General features: G+C 35.7%; 1 protein-coding gene across 1 annotated transcript in view; it reads left to right on the forward strand.

Moving 5' to 3' along the window:
• Window positions 1-26469, forward strand: part of LOC118015701 (zinc finger protein 133-like) — a 48350-nt gene extending 21881 nt beyond the window's left edge. Inside the window, exon 2 of the mRNA XM_035012462.1 lies at window positions 22216-26469. Within this exon, the coding sequence (XP_034868353.1) occupies window positions 23213-25132 (1920 nt within the window). The 5' untranslated portion in view covers window positions 22216-23212 and the 3' untranslated portion in view covers window positions 25133-26469. The remainder of the gene's footprint in view (window positions 1-22215) is intronic.
• Window positions 26470-27721: the final 1252 nt, after the last annotated feature.

Consider the following 27721-nt stretch of genomic DNA (forward strand, 5'->3'; position numbering starts at 1 on the left):
CAGGAGAGAGTTAAAATATGGAAGTGACTATTTCTTTGCATGACCTTTGGTGACACAGAACATTGGAAGTCGATCAACTGAATTTCTAACCTTCCCTTTAAGACCTTTCCCACCACAAATTACATAAAGATTGACCTCGGTTCTTCGATTTGTTTGTACTAAGCTCTATGAAACAAGTCAATGTGTTGACGTTTTCAGTGCTACCAGTTTGGATACAATCAAATTGTTGGATTTACAGTAATGTAGTTAATAAATAAATGTCATTGACAAATTAAATACAAGCCTACTTTCTAAAATAATAATGTTGGTTATTTCTGAAAAAGACTTTTGCATATGTATGTAAAAATCTTTTTATTATAATTTTTTAATTGAATGTTTTACTTATTTTCTTGGAATGTTTTTTAAAAACATTTCTAAATTCTAATAATGACTTGGTCCCAAGATGGCTATTTTATTAGGGATATGTTTTGTTTAAGTTGAGGATATATGTATTGAAATTAGAGGTGTATTTATATTGACAAAGAGAGAGTAGATACTAAAAATAAATAAATCATTTTTTTCTTAAGGATGTTTCAATCTTCATTGAGTTAGCATATGTTCAAGCACCATGAAATAAATTTTCTTCCTTATATAGGTAGGATCTACCTCAGTTTTTAGTTTACAATTTGAAACTTTTATTTTGCTGTCTAGCTTTATTTTTAAATAAGGCAAGCTGTGCTAGATTAAAAAATATACATAATGTTGAACTACCTGTGTGTTTGTTTCCTTCAAGAGTAATTATTTATATTTATCACAAATATGCTAATATAGTTTTTTTGTTGTTCATCTCTTTACAATTCTATAAAATGTAGGAAAAGGTCTTACACATATTAATCCTGCTCTAAAATAATTAAAATGATTTATATATCATTATAGAAGAACTAAAGATATGAATAGAATAATCATAAATATAATAAAAATGAATCAGATATATGAATATATTCTTAACCTTCCTAATAATGCATGAAGTACAAATAAAAACAATAGTACAATCTTTTCTAATATAACAGTTTGCAAATTAAAAAAAATCAGTGCTGACCCAATAAGTAGTCACAAGTCAATTTTTTCTTTTTTAAGATTTACTTATTTATTTCTGGGGGGAAGGGCAGAGGGAGAGGACGAGAGAGAATCCCAAGCAGACTCCATGCTGAGAGTGGAGCCTGACAAAGACTCTATCCCAAGACCCCAAGATCATGACCTGAGCAAAATCAAGAGTTGGATGCTCAACTGACTGAGCCACCCAGGTGCCCCACAAGTGAATGCTTATATGTGGTCAAGGTGGAGTGAAAAATGATATAACTTTTGAGAAGATGAATTATAAATGTATCATTAAATTTTAATGCATATACTGTACCAATTATATTTTTTGCAATTTATTCTATATATTTTCATGAAAGAGAAATTGTATAAAATATTCTAATATCTATAACAACGGGAAGAATAATAAAGTAAGTTAACAGTGCTTTCCTTCTCAGAAAATTTATTTTATTTATTAATGTTCTATGTAGACCTAACTCAAAAGAACTAATCAAATAGTGCCAAGATGATAAATACATAGAAAGCTTATCAATATACTGATCTTCATGAGATGAATTTGTAACTGTAATGACCCCAGTTACGCCACCCCAGACTCTAACTAGCTTCTGTGAAGTGCATGCCATCTCAAATGAAGTTAATCTGTAGCACTTGCTTACACCATCTGTGTGACATAGGAAATAACTCAATAAAACTTAGCTTTATTGTCATCATCACCATCATCTATATGACTTGACCATCACTTTTCTCACACACACACACACACACACATACACACACTCTTAAAGCTAAATGGAACTTTTAATATTTTCCAAAATAGAAGGAAATATTATACCTACAAGAGACACTTAGAATACTTTGATAGATGTGTGAAATGAGTATCTAAGCAGTCTTACCATAAGAAATGTTTATCTTTGAAATAAATATAGTATTTAAATTTTGTATTTTTAAGAGCGTAGAAACATAATGTCACAGACACTGAACTGCATAAATCATCTCTATTTTCATCCTTCAGTGTTTACATAAAGCCCAGCCTAAGTACTCTGGTTGTCTTCCGCAAGACTTTATTGAGTGTGGTATCTTGTTCAGTGAATAGCAGAGGGATGGAGGCTGGGGAAAGATGAATGTGAAGACTAATGTTTTTCATTATCTTTGCAGCATGGTTATCATCCCATTCTAAAATCTTTTTTTTTTTTAAGATTTTATTTATTTATTTGACAGAGAGAGACACAGCGAGAGAGGGAACACAAGCAGGAGGAGGGTCAGAGGGAGAAACAGACTCCCTGCCGAGCAGGGAGCCCGATGCGGGACTCGATCCCGGGACTCCAGGATCATGACCTGAGCCGAAGGCAGTCGCTTAACCAACTGAGCCACCCAGGCGCCCTCATTCTAAAACCTTAAATGGATATAGTTTCATAAAGACAAAGCAAAACTATAAAGAAAAAATCTGACTAAAAAATAAAACCTGTGTAGCTGTCACAAAGTACAAAGTAAAACACTGAGCAGTGAGTAGGAGGCATTCTCTCACAGATATTTTAGTCCGTATGATGACTGCCTGTAGAAAAGAACAGTAGGGGCACCTGGGTGGCTCAGTTGGTTAAGCCTCTGCCTTTGGCTCAGGTCATGATCCCAGGGTCCTGGCATCGAACCCCATGTTGGGCTCTCTGCTCAGCAGGGAGCCTGCTTCTCCCTCTCCCTGCCACTCCCCCACTTGTGTTTGCACACTCTCTCTCTGTGTCAAAAAAAAAAAAGAAAAGAATAGTAAATAAGGAACATCTTAGCTTGAATTTTGTAGTGTATTTCAGTTAATCTACCTACCTACTGGTGTACTATGCTCCTAATAATTCAGAATTGAGACTTCCTGAAAAAAGACTCAGGAAAAGCTCGCCTCTAATGAGAAGTTCATCAACACTTTTGTCTTTTTATCATCTTTCTTTATCTTTGTTCTAACATTTATTCATTGAGGAGTGTGTACCTATATTCACTTTCACCTTTTAGCTTGAGGAATTTAAATGTCAATATATTTCTACATCTATCTAATGATCTACATAAGACAGTGATGCTATATTTTCATGGAGTGGGTATATGTGTTTGTGGGTGGGGTGGGGTGGGTGGAGGTGAGGTTATATAATTTGGAACCAGACAGATATGTGTGCAAATGCTATTTTTTCATATACTATTTATTCCCTTAGTGTCAACTGACAGACATAAAGACAAAGAGCAATATATTAAGGATTGCAGAACAGAAATAAAGGTAGAACTTGAAATATTGTAGCTTCACCATCCTTGGATTTCCTGCCCTTGCATTTTTTGATACATAAGAAAAACAGTACTTTATTTGTTTAGCTTAAGTCTAATGCATCCTTTAGAAATATAATAGGCTTATTACATAGGATTATTGACCTATCAGTGATGTTAATTTGCCATGCATGTTTCTTTAGCTACCTAAATATTATACAAAATATATTCTGATATGCACTTGTGATGTTATGAACAAAATAAAAATGCACTAATATGTATACTATATGGTAGTGTGTGTGTGTGTGTGTGTGTGTGTGTGTTGCTGCAATTCATGAGTATAGCTATCTTCCTGGGACACAGAGGTGGAAGTTAAAGGACTAACTAGAAAGGGACAGGCACTAAGGAAGGCACGAGATACATTTCTTCTTGGAAAACACTAATCCCATTTAGATATTATAAGGCAGTTGGGCAGAGGAAGTGGGATGAGATAATAAATTTCCAAAATTAATTAAAATATTTACCTAGGGACATTTTGGAAGAGTGCTCTTTATAGAGTGTAATAGATGACAACATAAAACCGTTTCCATACAATATTCTAGTTAATTAGCTTAATAATGAATTAGGTAATAGTCAGTTCCAGTCATAAAAAGATTTGGTTCACAGTTCTGATGAATGGCTGTGTCACATTTAGCAGTTTAGTAGTTATTTATAGATCCATGCTGAAGATTAATGCAGATTACATTTATTTGTCCCTGACTATTTAAGAGGTTAATCTTCAGCTAGGTTTTCCCAGCACCATGGGAAGAAAGATCTGGAATAGGATTCAAGGTAAATGTATAAAGGATAATACTGCCAAGTGTCTGCTCCAACAAAATTAAAGATAAATGTATTTCCTTTATGCACCCATCACTCCTGAAAGAGTAAACAGTCATCAAAAATCCAAGTAATGGCATTCTTAACAGTTTGATACTTTGTCAAAAAAACCCCAAAACACTACATTTGTTTACTTTGTTTCATGCTGGGAGGAATTTATTTGTTTATCTACTCTGCCCCATCTTCTCTTCTAAGAGAGATGATACACTAGATAGATGTGAAATAGTTGTCCAAGAAAACTGACTAATTTAAGAACAAAAACATTCACTTGGCTCATTTTATTTAACACAGTTCTGAAAGGAAGGTTTTAGATCACTCTGCTTTAAAAAAACCTGCTAGAAACCACTCCAGACTATGAAGATATCTGATAAAGATTAAATATACTTTTGTTTTATTTTAAAATTGGAATAACGCTGTCTAATTGACCTTGTCCTCTGGCAACAGATATGCCAGACCCTGAGGATTACCCTGAGTCTAGCTGGAAGTGTGCATAGATGGTCAGCATTTCACTTGGGAAGCAGACACAGGCACAGCCACAATAGAAATACGAATTATTTCAGTGAACTTCTTCCTTTTTATACTAAAGCAGATACCTTTGAACGAGATCAATTATAGGACTTTCTCTAAAATTTTTGGCTAAAATAACTATTCATATTGCTGTTAATGGCAATTTTATGTGTTATCACTTGGGAAATTCAGAATAATAAGAAACAAAATTGCAGTTGCTCAGAAAAGAGAGATCAGGAGAAGAAATCTAAGCACTGGTTTAGAAAATCCTAAGAAGACTATTCTAATGACTGAACTAAAACTGGGTCTGTAAGATTTCTTTTTAATATTCAAACTTCTATATGAAATGTTTTCAATGATTTAGGGCTTATGAATACCTGTGAATCAATTTCATTGCTTTGATGTGCAATATATCAATCTCATTACACTGACTCATATATGCTATTATTTTCTATTAATAATTCCTATAAAAGTCACTCTGGAGTAAATATTTAAAAATAGAAGCTGCAGCATATATTCTGTTTCAAAAATATGAACCAAAATCATTCTTAGGATGTGTCATTGAGGAATATTTTGGGGGTTTTATGTTATTTCAAAACATTTTCCCAGTATTAAGCTAAAAAATAAATCCATTATTCACATTCTTTTAGAATTAGGTTAAGAGAATTACCAGCAAATTTCATTTTACTAAATAGACAAAATTAAGTAGTGGAAACAACTTTGTTAGAGTGACATTTAGACTCAAAACAGAAATTTTTTTAAAGATATATTTATTTATTTGAGAAAAAGTGCATGCATGCACATGCAAGTGGGGAAAGGGAAGAGGGAGAGAATCACCATGTAGACTCCCTGTCCAGCACAGAGCCTGACATGGGGCTCAAACCCACGACCCACCCATGAAATCATGACCTGAGCCAAAACGAAGAGTTGGACACTCAACCAACTGAGCCATGCAGGTGCCCCTCAAAACAGAATTATAATTCATTGTCCTCCAACTTCCTACCCATTATTCAGTTCCCTCTATGGAAAATAAATATCCACCAAACCTCTATCTGAAACTTCTGGAGAGTTTTTAAAATAATTTTTTTTTTTAAAGATTTTATTTATTTGACAGAGGGAGACACAGCAAGAGAGGGAACACAAGCAGTGGAGGTGGCAGAGGGAGAAGCAGGCTTCCTGCTGAGCAGGGAGCCCGATGCAGGGCTCGATCCCAGGATCCTGGGATCATGACCTGAGCCGAAGGCAGACGCTTAACGACTGAGCCACCCAGGTACCCCCAAAATAAGTTGTTTTTAATCAGCTACAAATTCCTCTATAACTGTCACTAATTTGTTCTTATTTTGTCATCTGGAGCAGGACGAACAATACTATACACCCTGTGTGATCTTTTTCCAGTATACATTCTTAGCTGGACATTGTTTTTCTTTATAAACAGCCCCAAATTAATCTCAGGATCCATTAATACATAAAACTTAGAGGTCTTTTTTTTCCTCAGTCAGTAAGAAAACTGATAATAAATTATTTTCTTATCACTTCATAGCCCCTTGAACCTTTAGATACAATTGTCCATGTAAAGTCGATTTCCCAAGATTATTTTTATTATGACTGGATACTTGAATTGGTTCCAAAGAGTTGTATTTGGGACAATTTTTAAAGATATGGGAAAGACTGTGCTCAGTTGCTCCTTTCATATTGAATTTTAAGGCTCGCTCCCAAGTTAGATTATCATGTGGTTATGCCTCTATTACCTCTACAAATATAAAAACTAGGAAAACTCAAAGTTTTTTCTAACAGTTGTATTCTAGGAGTGACTTATTTGACAGCTGATGTCACACCACTACTGAGATTGACTGAGTTGAACTCTCCCCACTTTTAAGTGGAAAAAAAAAAAAAGATGACATGAATATGAGTAACTGGGGCAAATGTCACAGTACCAGAAAGTGAATTGAGATTTTTAGACCTAAAGTAACAAAAAACTTTTGAAATAATAAATTGCACCTATATATAGTCTTGTAAATAAAAATAATTCTTTTAAAGAATAGTAAAGTTCATGCTAAAGTTTGTTTTTATTTTTTTTCAAAGCCTTAGAAAGGGCAAAAATAGAACTGATGATAATAATAAAGCAAAAATTTTGACATCTTCTATCAATTTGAATGGCATGTTACGTTGCTTTCCTGTAAGATGAATCCTAAGGTAAAAAAATATTCCTTGCTGGATTCAAATATGCAATTGTGTGTATTTTTTGATATTTCTGTTTGAAAAGGAAAGATCAAGGATGCAAACAATTTGGTTTTTCACAATAAGTAATTATGTTGGCAAGGATGAGAAAATTTTTGTTTCATTAGGCAGGTCCTCATAAAAGGAAATGCGGGATGGACGTTACCTCAGTTACCTCAGTATATAGAAATTTAGGGGATGGACATTACCTCAGTATATAGAATTCCTAATTTTAACATTTTTTTTTAAAGATTTTATTTATTTATTTGAGAGAGAGAATGAGAGACAGAGAGCATGAGAGGGAGGAGGGCCAGAGGGAGAAGCAGACTCCCTGCTGAGCAGGGAGCCCGATGCGGGACTCGATCCCAGGACTCCAGGATCATGACCTGAGCCGAAGGCAGTCGCCCAACCAACTGAGCCACCCAGGCGCCCCCTAATTTTAACATTTTAATTTATGGGAACACTAACCTACAAAATACATGAATAAAGGTTGACATAAATGGGTGAAGAATTAGTTAACCCAACTGCTTTATATCCAAATGCTCTTTTATGTGTGATTGACAAAACATCATTTTTATATATGATAACTTAAAAATGCATATCCATGTAGATTCCCTTGGGAAAAAATAATTTAGTTGTACCATAAACTTAAAAATGAATAAAAGCTTTTATAATGATGGAAAAAAGTTAAGTAATATTTCTGTTTATTCTATGTTTTTAAGAAACTGTCTGAAGGAAAAATTCCAAAATATATTTTGTGTTTAGGATTAATTGAGCTTCTTAGATCTGTGGGTTTATAGTTTTTATTCAACTGGAAGATATTTTTGTATTACTTCTTCAAGTATTTTTCCTGATCCTTTTCACTGAGGGATTCCAATTATATGTATGTGTATTAAGCTGTTTGAAATTGTTCCATGGCTCTCTGATGCTGTTTATATTTTATTTTCTAATCTCTCTCTTCTTGGTCTGTATTTTATTTTAGATAGTTTCTTTATTTTATTTTATTTTTTTTAAAGATTTTATTCATTTATTTGAGAGAGAGAATGAGAGACAGAGAGCATGAGAGGGGGGAGGGTCAGAGGGAGAAGCAGACCCCCCGCCGAGCAGGGAGCCCGATGCGGGACTCGATCCCGGGACTCCAGGATCATGACCTGAGCCGAAGGCAGTCGCTCAACCAACTGAGCCACCCAGGCGCCCTATTTTAGATAGTTTCTATTGTAATGTCTTCAAGTTCACTAATATTTTCTTCTGCAGTAACTGATCTGCCTTTAATCTCAGCTATTGCATGTGTTATTTCAGACAGTGTTTATTTTTCTATTTGTCTAAAGTTTGATTTAGATTATGGTTTGGATTTTCTACATCCACCATTCAAAATCTCAGCATTCCTCTACCTTCTTGAGCCATATATAGTTCAAGTTATAGTTATATAGTTATAATAACTGCTTGCATGCTCTTGTTTATTAATTCTATCATTTGTGCCATTTCTGGGTCTCTTTCTATTGATTAAATTTTCACCTTCTTATGGATTGTCTGCTTTTTTGCATACAGATAATTTTTTATTGAATACCAACTGCTGTGAATTTTGCTTTTTTGGGTATTGGATATTTTCATATCCCTATAAATATTCTTGATCTTGTTCTGAAGCACATTTAAGTTATTTTGAAAACATTTGATTCCCTAGAGGCTTGCTTTTAAAATCTGTTCGATGAAACCAGCGCAGCCTTGAGTTTCTGACTAATCTTGCCCCACTACCTGGCCAAAACCCTTCTGATAACTCTACTTGATGCTCTCTGAATCATGAGTTGTTTTCCATTTTGGCTTGTGACAACAAGAATTACTCCTGACTCTGGTTTTGTTTCAGATTAAGTGGAAATATAATCCTTATAGATTGTTCTTTCACTGGTCTGGGTTAGTTTCTTCACCATTACATGTGAATCATTTCTCAGCTAAGAGCTCTAGGATGACTGTTTTTGCAGATCTCTGGAGCTCTCTTTTGTGTAGCCCTCTCTTCTATGGTATTGTGCACACGAGACTCCAGCCACCTTGACTTCTACAGATGTGCAGTTCTTCTTCTAGATAATTGCATTTTTACCACAGGAACTTTTGAGATTTTCTTTCTGCATATTGGTCCCATGTTCCTGACCTCTCCTGGTTTTAATTCACTATGTATGTTGTCTCTGTTAAGTTCCTGTTGCTTTTCAATTCAGCTTCTCTCTTGAAACCTGCATAAACTATAGGTAAAATATTAGGAAGAGTTTAGATATTTTTTTATTTGCTCCCTCTAAACTGCTGCTGTTGTTTTTCTCTTGCTTTTTAACTTTGAATTCTATTATACAATTATTCCTTGTTACATTATGTTAACATTTCAATTACTTTTCATGTTATTGTGGCAGAAGGTAAAAACTTTATTCCGGGTTTTGCATAATTTTAAGCCAGGGGTAGGCAAACTACCACCCATAAGCCAAATCTGGCCTTCAACTAGTTTTGTAAATAAAGTTTCATTGGACCACAACCTTGCTCATTTGATTACATATTGCTCATGGTTGCTTTCACATTATATTGGCAACACTGAATAGCTGTGACAGAGCTCATACATCTAGCAAAACCTAAAATACTTCCTTTCTGGTCCTTTACAAAAAATGTCTGCCAACCCTGTTTTAAGCTTAAGTATGTGTGTGTTGGGGGACACTTGTATAAATATACTTAGTGTTTATATATCAAAGCCAAAAGTGTTTTCAGACTTAGTATCAAAGCATCTGAATTAAAATTCAGCTGTAAAGCTTATCAACTGTTTAATTTTATCCGGGTTACTTGACCTGCTTAAAACAGCCTAATTTCAAAATGGGAGTATTTATACCTTTAATACTTATAATTACAAATAAATGATAAAATGCACTGAAATTGCTTCATTCATAATGCACATTCAGTATAGCCCCTTTTTTCTCCCATTACTAAAATGAAGCTCATGAAAAACAAAATAGGGAATATATACATTTCCTATACAAAATAGAAAATATGTACATCTGAAACTTCATTAGATTAGAAGTTTGCTCTCTTTCATTTTTGTCTAGGTGTCGATCTTAACTTCTAAATTCTTAAATTCTTAGAAGAGGCAAGTACTCATACAAAATCTTTAACAAGGAACTGATTTTTAGACTGAAGCCTTTAGGTAAATTAGATCACTTCATAGCTATGGGATAATATACTCTGCTCATAATTCCAGATATGTTTTATAGCAGAAATCTTTTTCTTTTTTTTCAAAAATCTTCTTGCTTAAAGGTAGTTTTTTTTCTTTTTCTTTTGGAGGTTTATTTACCATTCCGTGCACGTTGTTTCAGATACCCAGAGACCCAAATGAGAATGTCAGTTGTGAGCTGGGCTGCGGTACATCCATGCCCACATCATTTCTGTGTCCTCCCCCACTTTTACATTTTAAATGCTAAAAAAATCAATTTTCACATTTAAGTTATTGAAACAGACCATTTCCCTGAGTGGTAACTCTCTCTCTCTATGAGAAGAGATGAGTAAAACTCCCATAGTCATGAGAGTCCTCTGGCTCTCCCGGGACTGAGAAGACCTTGAGAGTGTTTTTGTCTACAGTTCTGAAGAAGAAAGATTTTGGGCAGGCCACACTGGAAACTGTTTTTCCTTCTGGCGCAAGTGCTCTGTAGCATACAGAAGACGGGAAGTTTGATGTTTGCTTTTCTTTGTAAATGGGACACGAAAGTGCCGATGGCTGCGCTTTAGCTTCGTATCCAGTCTAAAGTGCCAACAGGGAGAACATGAAAGGCTAAATTGAGAACTGCGACTTCAGAAAACTGAAATCATTCGGGTAGGCAGAGTTTGATTTTTCTACTAGGCTGATTTACTTCCTGAACATTCTAAAAATAAATGTATGAAATGTCAGACATATCCTGTGAAATATAGTCATAGAAGTAAAGAAAATATTTTAAAATATGCATACATATTATTCACGTATTTGGATCAAGACTAAGAGAAAACAAGAGAATGAAAAGCTTAAAAAAATAAGAAAATGAAAATTCTGATCTGTTTGGTCATAGGCTTGTAACACATTAATTTTTCTTGTTTTGAAATGTCTTACTAGGTTTCATAATAAAATAAAGTTTATTTTAGAAGGTGTACATTTAAGATGAAATGATGAAATGTGAAATTGTTTTGTGAAGAAATATTAGGCTTCATACTGTGTATATAACTTTAAACTACTGATTTAATTTTTATTAATAGTATTTATTAGGAAAATGTTTTCCTTCGTGTTTCAATTTAGCCTATTTTTAAGTCCTTTGAAAATACAATTTGATCCCTATTGTTTTCACTAAATTACCAAAAAAAAATCTTGATTTTGTTTCTTTAAAATATTTTAATTAACAGATGACATGTTATTGATTTTATGAATGCCTGGTGGGGTATCTGAGTTTGTCTACCAAAATGCTCGTAAGTCTCAGTGTTGGCTATTCATTGCCATCAAGGATTATTAGATTCAGACTCTAAAAGGATTTCAGTAGACTAAAATTTACCTTATCTTATATCTTATGTGCCTCTGCATGTAGCATATATTGAAAACATCTTAAGCATCTTAGTTAACTGATCATTTGGTTACACATGAGTGGAATTTAGTTGCCAAGAAAATTAATATAATCCAACTCGGAATTAATAGAAAAACAATATCTCAGAAAAGAAACTGGGACTCCCACTTGGCTGGCCAAGGGTACATCTTTAGCATCCTATTCAGTTCTGGCTGCTGTTTTAAGAAAAAATAAAACCCAAACTGAACCCATTCAGGGCTGTGAGGACATTTTGAAAGCAATCTGAATAAGAGATGAGGGAACTGGATATGTCTACCCTGAAGAAGATTAGATGACAGGATGAAGATGTTGTGTCAGTCTCAGCTATTTGAAAGATACCACGTAGGAAAGAGTTGGAAACTCTTCTCTTTGGCTTCATAATGGTATAATCAAGATCAAATACCAGAATTTAAGGAGATGAGTTTGCGTTCAAGAGGAGGCAGAATTTTAGTGCTACCAGAGATGAAAATTGTAGGTTTTGACAGGTAGCGAGTTCCCCATCTCTATTAGATCATCTTTTGACAGGGTATGTTCAAGGGAATTGAGGGATTGTCAGCTCAATCAGATTTTTTTAAGGTTCTTTCAAATTCACAGAGTATGAAATCTATAAATTTGTTCACACACACACATGCATACACAAAGCAAAAGCTAAAACAATTTCTTTCTGCACAAAGTTGGAGAGAGGATCAAGCCAAGTTTGTCAAACTGGTTAGGTCAGTTGCAAACCATAAGTAAAGAAATTACCCAGTTGTTTTTTTAATCAATGGTGAATGGTGGTGCTCTTCCAACTGAAAAAATGCATTCGATTATACATTATAGTTTCAGTAGTATCAGCTAAACTGACAGTTAAGAATCAGATGATTGTTTAAAAAATAAACAAATAAAATAACCTTGTGTGAGTTTCCAACCTCCCCACCCCAAACAGGCTTACACATTTGGTGAAATAATGTTTTGTTATAATGTGTAAGCCTTATGAAAAACCATAACATTTCTTTTTTAATGTTTTCCCCCATGCCTAATTAGTGTTATTTAATTTAATAATGTGTGATTTAATAATAAAAATATGAATGACCATATTATAGGGATTCTAAGATGTTTAAGACCTCTCCTCGTCTAGTGGGAGAGGAAGGTAAGTTTACAAATATATACAGCTCAAGAATATGTGTTCAAGATATTATATAAGGGGGAAAAATAACTAAACAGAGTTGTACAGAACCAGAGAAAGGAGAAATACATTTATTCAGTTAATTCAATGGAGGCTTCATGAGGGAGGATGCATTTGATGGCTACATCAAAGAGGGTGTGAAATTTGGAGAGAGATGAAAGAAGGCACCTTAGAAAGAGTTAAGAGTCTGAAAAACACACTAATGTGGAGAATTGTGTTTATGTTCTATTGACCATTCTCCTGTGGCTGATTCATGGAAGCCTAGAAAATTAGAGGCCTTTACCAGACCCCTCTTCTAACTTAAGTCACATTCATCTCTATTATTTACATTGTTTACCAATGTAATGCCCTCCGAGGTTTTCTTTCAGCTCATTACCCCAGCCTCTATTAGAGTTTCCCTCCTGTGCTTACTCTTACCAGACTCTCTCTCTCTCTCAGGACATATAGTATTAATTTCACTTTCTCACATCTGCTAAGCTCTTTCTGATCCTTCTGCCCAGAATGTTCTATATCGCTGTCTGTCCCACCACCCTATCTTTCCCTAGTTAACAGCTCTTTATTCTTTATGCTGCAGCTACTATTTCCTTCAGGAAATCTTCCCTGACACTCCAACTTGCATACCTCCTGTGTGCTTCAGTCGACCAGAACTTACACTGTGGTATTACCACACTTGTTTATAATTTCCTATTTTCCTGTCTGTATTCTCCATCAGCCTAGAAATACATGAGAGCAGGAGCTCTTGTTTCTCCATTACTCAGCGCTGTGGTTGCCAAGGAGTGTGTATGAGCATAGCGGTTATTCTTGGTTCAGTGAATGAATAAGCAAATGACTACTAGATTCATTAGCATCTTAATGTATTGAGAATTATTAGAGTGTGAATATAGACTATCCAAACTAGTGGCATAGGGATAACAGGGCTAGAGACCCAGAGTAGCCTGGGGCAGCTGAAACACCGTCTTGATTAGACACTGATGACTAGTCAGTGAGACAATATCTCTTTGGAATTCACTCAAATAGAAAAAGTGGGTTAAAATGTGAGAAAAAGAGATTAATAGCAAGAGAGTGAAAAGAAAACAAGATCTTTCCATATTTTGTGTCAAATAAATGTATATTAAAAGTATAAGACATTGACAAAAAGTATCAATTATACAGCTAAGAAAAAAGTCAATAATGGAACATTTTTTAATGGAACATATTTTTAAATAATGGTTATGTCAAGTCAAGTGGCATAAAATAATGGCTGTTATCGATTAGTGAAATTTTAAATAAACATATTAACTATGGATAGAAAATTTGTAAGACCAAGTTTCTATTTTATGTTCATGTTTTCATTTTTGTTTTTGTTTTTAAACATTAGTAAATGGAAATACATGTGGATTTAAAGCTACACTAGAAAAGCTCTATTTCTAGGGATGCCTATGTGTCTGGTTTTTTGACTCTTGGGCAAGATAAGGACTGTTAAATTCAAAATGTAATGTTTAAGATCATAAACTCCCTGAAGACCCTCTGGGTAATTTCTTTACTTATGGTTTGCAACTGACCTAACCAGTTTGACAAACTTGGCTTGATCCTCTCTCCAAACCAAGATTCCTTATACAGATTTAGTCGTTCAAACCACAGACACAAGGACCCTTGGGGAGCTTGAACATGGGATATCTCTTAGATTACAGATGGAAAAAGTCTGCACTCTATTTTTCTTCCTAAATAAACTGACAGTATTGTGTCTTTCTAGAGCCTTGTAAAAAGCCAAACATTTATTTAAAAGGCATGGAAACTGAAATTAAACTCATAATAGTTTCCCTCCCTCCCTTCCTTCCTTCCTTTCTCCCTCCTCTCTTTCTTTCTTTCTTTCTTTCTTTCTTTCTTTCTTTCTTTCTTTCTTTTCTTTTTTATCTTTCTTTCTTTCTTTTCTTTCTTCTTTCTTTCTTTCTTCTCTCTTTTTTTTTCTTTTTTTTCTGTCTCTTTTGTTTTCATGATAGCTTTAGCTCATCCAATTTTAATGCACTCCCCCCACCCCAGTATCTTGACATAAACAGGTAAGTGCATTTAGAATTTTTCAAAGGCCTAAATTCAGTGCAAGTTTTAGAAAAATAAACTTTAAAAGTTGTGTATCATATATGCTGGCCAGTGCATCCAGCAAAATGACTGTGTTTATAATTTGTGATTATTTGTATGTTAGATTTAAGAACAAAAAGACATGAGGGTGCCTGGGTGCCTCAGTTGGTTAAGCGTCCTACTCTTGATTTCAGCTCAGGTCATGATCTCAGGGTCCTGAGATTGAGCCCTGTGTCAGCTCCGCGCTGGGCGTGGAACCTGCTTAAGATTCTCTCTCTCCCTCAGCCCCTCCCCACCACCATCTCTCTCTCTCCCCCTCTGGGGGGGGTGGAGGAGTAAAAGACCTGAGAAGAAACACAATTACATTTATCTTAAAAATCAAGTCATTAACTCTTTTATTGCCTGATTTGTGTCTCAGGTGTAATATAAAATGAAAAAAATTAAAAGAAAAAAAGAAATGAAAAACGTTGCTTCTCAAATAGCACATAACAATAATTATGGTGATTCACAGGCTACAAATTGTGTGACAGGCATTGTGGTAAGTCCCCTACCACTCTGTTTTTATTTGATCCTCTCACTTATTAAAATAATTATTAGTACTCATTTATGAATAAAGCTTTTTTTAATTTTTAAACTAAAATTCTGATTGAATTTTATATCATACCCATGAGGGTAAAGCTAATGTACTAATAGCAACTGCATTCAGTTAAAGAAAACCAACAAAGTTAAACAATAGCTTAAACAAAATAAGGATTTCATTTCTTTATCACAGAAAGAGAAGTCTAAAATTAGGCATTTTAGGACTAGTATGGTGGCTCCCTGATGAAATCAGGATTTTGGACTTTGATATCTCTATATACCTAATTCTTTACTCCTGTTTCCATTGTCTCCCTAGTGAAAATAATAATAATAATAAGAAGAAGAAGAATAGTAATAAAAAATAAAAATAGTGTTCCTTAAAATCCAGAATCTGGTTTTCCTTTTAGAAAGAAAAAGGGCTTCTTTCTTTTCTAGTTTATTCTCCTGATAATGGAAACCCTGTAAAATATTTACTATTTGCTAGGCTGACCGTACTTGACTGAACTAGTTTAACTGTCAGAGAACATTGTGAAATATCAACAATAAGAGAAATATGTTCTGTTAGTGTAAGATACAATTTATTTTAGGTGCTTGCATGATGTCCAAGACCACTATAGCAATGCTGATTTATTACTACTTCCATTCCCCATTTTTCTATGGCATAGAAACATATTTTTGCAGAATTATAGGAGCAAAGTTATTATAAATACTCAAACTGCTTTGTTTTAGCATTTGATTTGTTTGCCTTACAAATCCACATTCCTGACTCTGATCAAACCTTAAATCATGTTGGTACTGAAATTATTACAGGATCATTGAAGATTATTTGTTTTTTCTTGACCCTTGCTTGAAAATCAAGGCATTTTATGTGATATATTGATAAAATATACTCAGTAGCAAGTCAAAGTCATGTGAAACTGAGTTAGCTAAGTATATTCTAATGCAGATACATTAAAAAGAAAATCACTTAAAAAAAATTCAGTTGTATGTTAAGAATATGGCAGTTTAGAAAATCAACTTATGATATTTTAAAAAATATGAAGAAAATACTTTAATGAATGTGGTCAATTCTAAAATTAGTTAATTTTGAGAGGAAATCCCTCAAGCATATGTTAAAAATTAAACTTAGAAATCTATTATTGGTATTTATTTAAGCCACTGATATTAAGTACAGTTTCTGTGCCAGTCAAAATAGACTTATATCCTAACAGAGACAGATTGTAAGTTACATCCATAAGTTCATATCTGTTTTACTCATACTCAAAATTCTCAGAAATTTTCCATAGAGTACATTACAAGGAAGAATTTGAGCCAACAGATATATGCTGTTCCTTATACTTACGTTTGTAGCATTTAGCATAGTGGTTGCCATTAAAAGGAATTCAATAAATATAAATAAATTAATAAGTGAATATATTAAAAGAAATTGGTGACAGAATTTCTAGGATAGAGATATTTTATGATATTTAAAAGAAGCACAGGATACCCTAGCTGTTTCAATATTATGTCTGTTTTATAATTTAAGTTACCATACATCCCCTGGTGTTTAATCATGTTTGAGTAGAGCTTATATATGTTTATGCATACATTTTGAAAATTCTTATTCTTTTTATTTAGTTCAAGAGCACTACTCAACTTATTGAAATGAAACTTTCTTTAGGTTTTATTATATTCCAGTTCAGTTTAAAGACAATAGTGTTTATATCCTTTTTTTTTTTTTTTTTTTTGCTTCAGACATTCTAGATCAGACAATTAGAAGCAAGACAACTGTGCATTTGTTGCCTACAACACTGGGAAGATTCATTTTCTTTACCCATTAACTGTCATATCAAATAAATAGGCTGAGAGTTTATTTGTGATAAATGAATTCTGTTTAATGCAATGAGACAGACTTTTAGTTTGAGAACCTAGCATAGTGTCAGTTAAATCTCCTCTGCTGATTTAATTAGCAAGAACTCAATGTTAATTATTTTGCATTTAAACCTTAGAAGCCTCACAGATGAAAAAATATATAATCCTTTTTGAAAATGAAATAATAAAAACCCAGTAATAAAATCAGTTTGTATGGTTTTTAAGGGTGTGTAAATGTGTTAGACAGCTAATGAATTATTCAACACTGTACATGCTTGGAAGATGTACAGATTTTAATGAGCCTCCCTAATTCTACTTTCATACTATCTTACATTATTTTATTCCAAGTTGTTTTTATTGGATAGTGTTCATTAGAAGAAATATTCATCAATTTACCATATCTTGAAAATGAGGAAAGATAAAATATTTATTTGTCACAAATTCTTATCAATTAATTAATTAATTTTACTGCTCTATATAAGGTAAGCAAAACATAAGTAGAAATCTCATTTTTATTATGTTTTTACCCCAAAGCTATATGTCAAACAATTACATAAAGTCCAATTTTAAATATGTGTCAACATTCTAAACTGTTTTGTTATGCCTCACTTTTGAACTCCTGGCTCAGACAAAGCTCAGTAAGAGAGACTGCTAGATATACAAAACCTTGCTTCATCATAATTTTTTCAGAGGGACAGAAAATATCTCTTATTCCTTTCACTGGCAAAATGACACTGGGATGTATTGGGATGGTTCTAAACATTTAATGCTAAGAAGAAATGTGTTGGGTTTTTGTTTTGGCTTTTGTTTGTTTCTAAATTTTGAGTGGAGAAAAACTAAAGTTCAAAATAATTGTGTTTGAGTGCGCAAAGAGCTGTCATGACTCAGAGGATAGAGGACCTAATCTCTCATCAAAGGATCTAGAAATCAGTGCACCAAGGGGTTAACAATGGATGTCTCCAGATAGGAAGAGTTTGGAGGGTTTCCTTGCTTTCTTCTTTCTTTGTACATATATATATATATATATATATATATATATATATATATATATATATATATATATATATATATATATATGTTTTTTCCTCCAATAAATATGTTTTGTCTTTTGGAATATTACAGTGAGATTTTTTTTAAAGGTGTAGAGAATTTTAGAGCTAAAGGGTCAAGGAAGAGTAGGTGAGTATCTAAGAAGTGTTATCTCAGATTGCAAAATCTCCACGTCTTTCAACCTCAAACCTATATTAGTGGTTACATGTCTGTGTCGGTTGCTATTTCTAAGCTGACTATTAAAAGGTCAACTGGTACCAGTTACTGTTGGTCTATACTGGTGTAGAACATGGATCTATGGGGAATCAGGTACTGAAAATTAGGAGCAGGAACTCAGAGAAGTCTTCAAGAAAGAAGATAGATCTAGGAGGGAAAGGATGGCCTAACATGGGAAGTAAGCAAATGCCAAACTTTGTGCACTTAATTTGGCTAGATTCAAAAGAATTTCCTGCTCATTTCCAAAGAAAGTCAAGTGTACTTAACGTTAATCCATGCTATTATACTTCAATTTATTTTATTTTAATTTTGGAATTCGGCTTCTTGCAGTAGCTTGGGATTCCTACGGGGAACACAAGCTCACTTTGCATAGCCGGACGAATTACTGTAAAGGGGTCAAGCGCATGGGCTCTGGAGCATGACCTTGGGAAAGTGATTTAATTTCCCCAGAATGTTTTTTTTAATCCAAGTGGACTTGTGTTTTGTAACTATTAAACCACAGATTGTATAGAAGTGGTAAGAGATTCACTAATAATACTTAAAAACACCCACACTGTGATTTATTGAAAGTTAGTCCTCAACACAAGGATTTGCCGAACTGCAGAAGGAGCCGAGATGCCCTTCAACAGATGAATGGATAAAATGATGTGGTCCATATATACAATGGAATATTACTCAGCCATCAGAAAGGATGAATACCCGCCATTTGCATCGACATGGATGGAACTGGACAGGGTTATGCTAAGTGAAGTAAGTCAAGCAGAGAAGGACAATTATCATATAATAAGAGATTCTGTCTCATGTTGTTTTTGTCTTTTACTCTAAGACTTTGGGAAATGACTTAACCTTACCACGTCAGGGCCTCATTCCTCAGATGAGGAACAAGATAACATATACCTCATATTATAAATACACACACACACACACAATATTATTTCTATAGAAAACTTAGAATGACAGATTTTACATAGAAGGTACTGTGTACTAGTGTTGCCAAGATCATTGTCCAGGATCGCTATGACTCATTCTTAAATATTAAACTTCATTCCTTTGCCAATGCACTATTATGAGAATATGAATCTTTATTTCACTCTTTTAGTTTCTTTCAGTTTTACTCTGTTGCCATTTGATCTAACTGAACCTACTCCTACTCCCACCCTCACCCTCATTTCCCACATGGTCTTGCCTTTATTCCTGCCCCCACCACTGACCACCACAGTCCCCTGGTTGAAATTTTGGTGTGCCATTCAGAGGTCCTCTGGTACGTGAGATATTTATAAGTTGCTCCTTATATTTAATCCCCAAACCTTGTGCTGAAATTGACATTCATTTATTATTGTTCACCTGGAAAGAAAAGCATTAGCCTCTATCCATTCTCTAATTATACCTTTGATATATTGCTCTCCAGGTGGTTAAGGATGAATAAACGCCTTTACTTCTCTTGATCAAGCAGAGAGCCCTCAGTAACCTGAATGATACCGCAGTAGTGGTTTCTTCACAGCTGTTTAGGTTTCTTAATTAAAGTTATTAAGCTCAAACTACCTCCATATTAGGAAATTAATTGTGCTCTAATTTTTTAAGCTCCTTGATAAATGGCCAGTGAAAATAGAAGAATCCTTAGCATGTAGCCTGTATCACCTGGCCATACTATACATTTAATAAATATTTATTGTTATATATCATAGGAAAATGATCTGTAGAATGAAATGAAACTGTAGAATGCAAAAGATACTGATTTGAAAAAGACCTAGATGAAGTGGTTTAGACACATGAAGTGGTTTATTTCGAAGCTTCTGTTTGTTTTATAGGCACAGTTATAGGTCTGAAAAAAAAATGGTAACAGCTGGTCTTTTCCCTTATGGAACTCACTGTTTAGTTTCATCAGATGTTCTAAAATGCACAACACACACACACACACACACACACATACATATCTACATCAGTAACACTAACAACACAACGCTACCTCAAAACATCCTGACAAGGGTATGAAGCATGTTGCACGTAGAAAATATGGGAAGCAAGGGCCACTATTTAATAATTTACTTCCCTTGAGCACTAACCAAGGACAAAGACCAATCTTTTATGAATGTTATACTATATACTTTCTTCCATATATCTTGAGTTCATCTGGATTCTTATAAAATAAATGATTCAATTTCCATAAAAATTTTCAAAGAGCTATGAATGTAATAAAGCATTTCCTTTTGGACATATTTGATTATTTTTTGGATAAAAGGAACTCCAGATCTTGCAGTTCTTTGAGAAAACATAAACAAAGACCAAAAAAAAAAAAAAAACCCAACATAAGTTTTATTGAAATTACACCAATTTTTTTGAAGCATGTTTTTTAGAACAATTGTCTCATAAGATATTCTAGGGAAAGGAATTTCTTCATTAAATATGTTTCAGAAACACTACATCCTATGTCTCTATCTTGATGCCTGAGAGTGAATTTAGACATATTGAAGTATCTGAGAAGATTTTCAATTAAGAAACATGTATAAATGGATTGGCCAAATCATTTTCAAACTTATTGGATCACAGAATTCCCTCTATTTCCCTCTTCCTATTTGTAGCTTGAGTTACACTGGTGTTTTGAGAATCATCTTGCTTTAGGCTGAATGTGTATCAATTCTGAGGCTCAAATACTGAGAATATGCATTTTGTCTTTTCATATTACCCAGAGAGAATTCTACAGTGAGCATTAGATTCTTGGATGATCTTTGCTTGTATTTGAATGCCGATAAGCTGGCTTCTACATTAAACATTAAGAAATCTCTTTTATTATTGTCATTCTTATTATTAAGCATTATTATTATCATTTAATCATGCCCCTCTATGTGAAGAGTGCTGCCACTCAGATACCCTCCCTGTGTAGTCTGAATGCTCAAACATTGCTAGGGGAGGGTAAACATGGGTAAAAAAGTGAAAAACAGGGAAAGCACACAAGGAGACTCTTTTCTTCCTTCAGATTGTCTATTCACTTCTCTTATATGCCTTGAAAGACTGTATGAGCACCACAGTGAATGCTGTCTTTAATAAAACAAAAACAGTTTCAAACAATCCGTACATTTAGTGAAGCTGTGTTTAACTGGACTTGTCCAAATGCTGCCAGCTAGAATCCAAGACCAAGGCTTACTTCTGAATCAATAGCCTGTGCCAGACCCAAATTAAATGTTACTGCTGTCAGCTTCTTGGGTCCTCATTTTAAGCTTCACTGTGTCACTTAAACCAACAGGAATGATTTCTCTAGCTTACTTTTTTTTTTAAAAAAAAAAAAAACATCTTATTTCTGCACTTCATAATATCGTAGTCACCATTCTCTTTCTTATTTAAATGATATATATGATGCTCCTCTTTAATTGTGAAATAATGAACAAACTTCTGACCTGTTGTATTCCTCAGTCTCTGTTGAAAAGAACCTTCTCAAGGGTCATTGAGAAGACCTTTTTGGATAGCATATTAAATGGCCAAATAAAAATAAGAGGAGAAAAAATTGCTAAGGTGACTCCTGTTGTTTTGACTGTTATATGGACCTCTATCATTCCATTTTACTCCCCTATCACAAAAGCAAGGTAAAACTTTGACATTTGATCCTAGAATAATGTTACTAAAGTTAAATATTAGATACTTCTAAAGGCTTATGAGTAAATTTCAATGGCTGAAGACAAAAGTATAGCCAATTTATGATAACTATGATAAGAAGAAAAAAATTAGTAACACAAAAGATTCAAAATGTGAGTTCTTTTTTGATTTTCCTCATAAACAATTCTAATCTCTCCCTTCATTTTTCCCCACCAGGAATACTTCTGCTGTCAGTTAGACTATAAAAGAAGAGAAAAAGCTTTGCTCTAATGGTAACAACAAGAAAAATAGACAAAAAGTATAAGAATCATATTTTTCTATGAAGTAGAGAAGAGTGGAGGATTGAAAGAAGCTAAATGAACTGAATTTTATAGAGAAACAAACCCTTCAGAGAAGAGGAGAGAGCAGTAGCTACTTCTTTCTGAGGGTCATTGCCAGGTTTGGATTCAGAGTACCATGGGAGGAGTGAGGATGCCGAGAGCTAGTTGAAATGGACTGTAGATTGGAGGAACCCCAGCTCAGCCAAGTAATTGTGCCTCTCTCCCCATCCCACCCTTGAGAAAAAACAGTGGATAAAGACCTGGTAAGTAAAGAGAAGTCACCCAGTCTTGGCCATTCTCTAAATGACTGGATTCCAGAACTTTGTGGAATTGAAACCAGTAACAAAGCAAGCCTATCTGAAAATGCAGCCAAGTCTTCCAGCTCAAGTATGGACACCACTGAAAGCTAGCAGAACATAGCAGAGATCAGACTAGAGTAAAAAATTAGACTCATACTTATATAACCCACTGGTTTCAACAAGCACTTCAAAGGGAAAAGAGAAGCCTCTTTAAGAAATGTTGGGAAAACTTCCTTTCCATACGGAAAAAAAAAAGAACTGATCTCTATTATATGCCAAACACAGAAATGAATTTGAGATAGATCACACCCTTCACGTAAAAGCTAAAATTATAAAACTTCTAAAAGAAAGATAGGTGATGTAGGAGTCTGCCTCTAATCTGTCATCCCTTACAGTTGTTGTACCTGCCGTGGGACAGACGCTGCAACTGTGTCCCCACCAGCTGTAGCCTCTCTGTCAGTGACAAGTCCCCACATCCGGGAGCTACACAGACATGTAGACACTGCCCTGGGGGTAGTTCCTGCACAGGAGCCAAAGCTGAGCTGAGACAAGACCTCACTTTTCTCCAGGGAGACCATTCAGGAGACCAGAAAAATGGCCTCGGGGCTAAGAGCCAGGAGAGAATCGGCCTTTGTGTCATTCCATGATGTAGCTGTGGACTTCACCTGGGAGGAGTGGCGGCTGCTGAGCCACGCTCAGAGGATGCTGTACAGGTGTGTGATGCTGGAAAACTACAACAACTTGGTCTCCCTGGGAACTCCATTTCCCAAGCCAACACTTGTCGTTCTGCTAGAGCAGGGGGAAGAACCCTGGAAGGAGGAGAGTGAACATCTGCCCAGCCCCTGTTCAGCAGATGCAAAGCCAGAAATCCAACTTGATTCCTCCTCCGCTCTGGACTTCTGCAGTCGGCCAGTATGCCAACACGTGCTACATGATCATTGCCTTCTGATCTGCCCGGGCTTGCTAGCAGGCACTCTCTGCCCAGCCTATCCGAAGCAGAAGCAGCAACCACTTCCTCACGAAAGCTTCCGCAATGACGAAGTGGAAGGTGAAGGCAGAGAAAAGGGGTCCAAATCATTGTTTGAGAGGACAAGGGGCGGGTTTGCCTCCAGAGCTTTCTGCAGCCCACCTGACAGACAGCTAATAAGCTTGAGGGAAGGCAAGACAGTGGTGGAAATAAAGCTCAGCTCAGCTGAGAAGGCAAGCCGTTTAGAAACAGACAAAGTATTAAAGTGGGTTGATTTCTCAGGATTTGAAGTAGTGAACTGTGGAAATTGCGGGCTAGGCTTTAGCCAGAAATCAGCACTCTTTGTTCATCAGAGGACCCACTCAGGAGGAAAGCCTTATTTTTGCAGTGAGTGCGGTAGAAGCTTCAGCTATAAATCAGCTCTCATCACACACGAGAGATCACATACGGGGGAGAAGCCTTACCTCTGCACGGAGTGTGGGCAAGCCTTTAGCCAGAAGTCAAACCTAGTCACCCACAAGATGGCACACTCTGGGGAGAGGCCTTTCGCATGTGAGGAGTGTGGACGAAGCTTTAGCCAGAAGTCGACCCTCATCAGACACCTGAGGACACACTCGGGGGAGAAGCCCTTTGTGTGCCAGGAGTGTGGGCGGGGCTTTCGGGATAAGTCAAACCTTATCACACACCGAAGGACCCACTCATGGGAAAAGCCTTATGTGTGCAGAGATTGTGGGAGGCTTTTTAGAGACAGATCAACTCTCAGCAAACATCAGAGGATTCATTCAGGGGAGAATCCTCATTTGTGCACTGAATGTGGCCGGAGCTTTAGTCAGAAATCGTACCTCATAAAACACAAGAGGACACACTCAGGAGAGAAGCCTTTTGTGTGTTGGGAGTGTGGACGGGGCTTTAGTGATAAGTCAAATCTTACCACACACCAGAGGACACACTCAGGAGAGAACCCCTATATGTGTGCAGAGTGTGGTCGAGGCTTTAGTGTTAAGTCAGCTCTCATGACACACCAGAGGACACACTCAGGAGAGAAGCCTTACGTGTGCCAAGAATGTGGGCGAGGCTTTAGACATAAGTCAACTCTTGTTGCACATCAGAGGACGCACTCAGGAGAGAAGCCTTTTGTGTGCGGGGAATGTGGGCGAGGCTTTAGACAGAAATCACACCTCATCAGTCATCAGAGGACACACTCCGGGGAGAAGGCTTATGTCTGCACTGAGTGTGGGCAAGCCTTTAGCCAGAAAGCAAATCTAGTCAGGCACAAGATGGCCCACTCAAGGGAGAAGCCCTTTGTGTGCAGGGAGTGTGGGAGAGGCTTCAGCCAGAAGTCAGCTCTCATAAGACACCAGAGGACACATTCTGGGGAGAAGCCTTTTGTATGCAGGGAGTGTGAACGGGGCTTTAGTGATAAGGCAACTCTCAGCACACATCAGAGAACACACTCAAGGGAAAAACCTTGTATCTGTAGTAAGTGTGGGGAAGGCTTTAGGCTGAAATCACTCCTTATTAGACACCAGAGGACACATCTGTTATAAAGAAGCTTCATGCACAAGGAGTGTAAGCAAGGCTTTAGTAATAAATCAGATCATACCTCATCATGCAAGAAGAGAGAACTTTAGGGGAAATCTCATGTGTGCAAAGGGTGGGACTTCAGAGATACTAACTTTCATCAGACGACAGGAGAAGACCTACCTGTGTAAAACAATGGTCTTCAATTAGAAGCAATTTTATCCCCTGCCTAGGTGACAGTTGGTGAAACCTAGAGACATTTTCTTATCGTCACAACTGGGAGGATGCCACCGGCGTATAGTGGACAGAGGCCAAGGATGCTGCTAAACATGCTATGATGCACAGGACTGCCTCCCACAACGAAAGTCTCTCACCCTGTAAGACTTGGATCCCTTTAAGGCTAGCTTGGCTCCCAGATCCCTGCCATTGGCTCAAAAGAAAATTTCTTACACTCTCCTGTAGCTGAGTCTCCTGCCCAGACCTCCATCCTCCTCCCTCTCCTTCAATCCAGATCTAATGCCTCCCCCTGCCTTCTTTAACTCTTTCCATTTATTTTCTCAAATATGGTTTTCCCAATAGCCTCTTGCACATCTAGTCCCATCCTCTTTTTCAGAAGACTCCAACTCACACAATCACAAGGAGAGAATGGTAACTCTACAGCGAAGCAACTTGGCCCACACCGCCATAACAAAGTTAACCACTAACATTGAGACAGACTGTCGTCATAAGCCTCCTAATAGGATTCACTGAAAAAGATACCATATCATTTTTAAAATATATTTCTGCCAAAAAAGCCATTACTTAAGTCTTGTCATGAGAAGTCATTAAATAAACTTAAGTAATATTTTACAAAACAACTGTCCTGTACTTTTTAAAAATATCAAAGCCAGGAAAAACACAAAAAGGCTGACAAACTGTTGCAGATTATAGGAGACTATGGAGACATGGCCATACAACGCTTGATACAGGATTGGATTGTGGACTTTAAAAAGTATAGTCACGAAAGACTATGGACTGGACGATACTGCTTAATCGATGTTAAATCAATGATAAATGCAGCATACTGTGGTCATCTTTGCTTTGAAAATATACAAGTCAGTGTTTAGGGTTAAAAAGATACAACGACTCCAACTTATTCACAAATTGTTCAGGAAAAAAGTGGTCTGAAAATGTTCATAGAAAACAAAATGAATACATAAAATACAAACACATTTTCCAGGAGCTGGGGAGAGAAAGACAGACAGACAGACAGACGGAGGGAGAAAGAGGACACAAGTGGAACAAGTCTGAACCATTGGTAAATCCAGTTAAAAGGTAAAAGCAGTGCCTTATATTATTCTTGCAACTTTCCTCTTTTTGATATTGTATCAAAGTAAAAACATAAGCAAAAAAGGAAAAAAGGAAGGGAGGGAGGGAGGGAGGAAGGAAGGAAGGAAGGAAGGAAGGAAGGAAGGAAGGAAGGAAGGAAGGAAAGAAAGGTAGGTAGGCTGGGAGGAATGGAGGAAGAAAAGAAAAGAAAGAAAAGAAGGAAACTCCTGGGATGGTGGGTTGGTTGGTGGTTGGAATAATCACTGTTAGAATTGCACTGTGACCCAGCCCAGAATAACTAAACTCCTGAAGAAATTAGAAAGATTAGCCCATATCCTAACTGCCAGATAAAGGAAAGACCTTGCATTCTATGTGAAGTATCCATACATTAGTCTCCAGAATTTTTTTTTAAATACACAGTGTTCTGAATATAATTAAAAATGACCAGATATGAAATAAAATAGAAATATGTAACCTTACTCAAAGGAAAATGATAGAAGCAGACCAACAGGTCACCTAGTTATTGGAAATTGCAGCCATGGCTTTAAATCAATTATTATAACTACTTTAAAGAGTTTAGAAGAAAATTGGCAGGATATTTCAAAAGGAAAAGCAAAACTAAAAAAAGAACCAAATACAAATACTAATATTGAAATATCTGAATTTTTTTCCATGCCTGCCAATGCAGTAAAATTAACTGCCATTTTCCTTCCATTTCTTTCTGAAATAACTTTCATGAAGATTCAAACGAGTGATTTAAATAAACCCAGAAATAACATTAGAAGGGATCCTTTGCTTTGAAAGTTATTCATTTACTCATTCTTTAGAACTAGGAAAATCAGTTAATAAACCCTGATCTGGTCAACCATATTATGAAGAGGCACTACATTTAAAAGTTATTTTTCATATTTTGGACTCTAAAAATTATACTACTCTTCTCAACTCTGTCATTTGCTTCAGAAGCAGATATGCTTCTGTGATCCTTATTTAGAATTGTTTTTATTTCCAAATTTTAAACAGGATATTTGCTTTCTCTTAAGGCATCTGCCCAAGTAGTTTCTTTTTCATAAATAAATGTTTGAAAACTTATATCCTCTTCTAGATGAGCAAGACTCTTCGGTATCTTTCTCTGTCCCTCTCTCACTGTCGCCCTTTCTCTTACTGTTTCTGTGTCTATTGCATTTAGAACAACCCTGTCCCCTAAGTCAGTAAATATAACTTCTCAGTTTTTATAACTCGATTTCAAAGGAGCAAACCCATTAAAAGTCATACATTTTCTTGGGTGGGTTATTTTCATTAATCAATAT

The sequence above is a fragment of the Mirounga leonina genome, unplaced genomic scaffold (assembly GCF_011800145.1).
Source record: "Mirounga leonina isolate KUSES-001 unplaced genomic scaffold, KU_Mleo_1.0 Mir_166, whole genome shotgun sequence".
NCBI lineage: Eukaryota > Metazoa > Chordata > Mammalia > Carnivora > Phocidae > Mirounga > Mirounga leonina.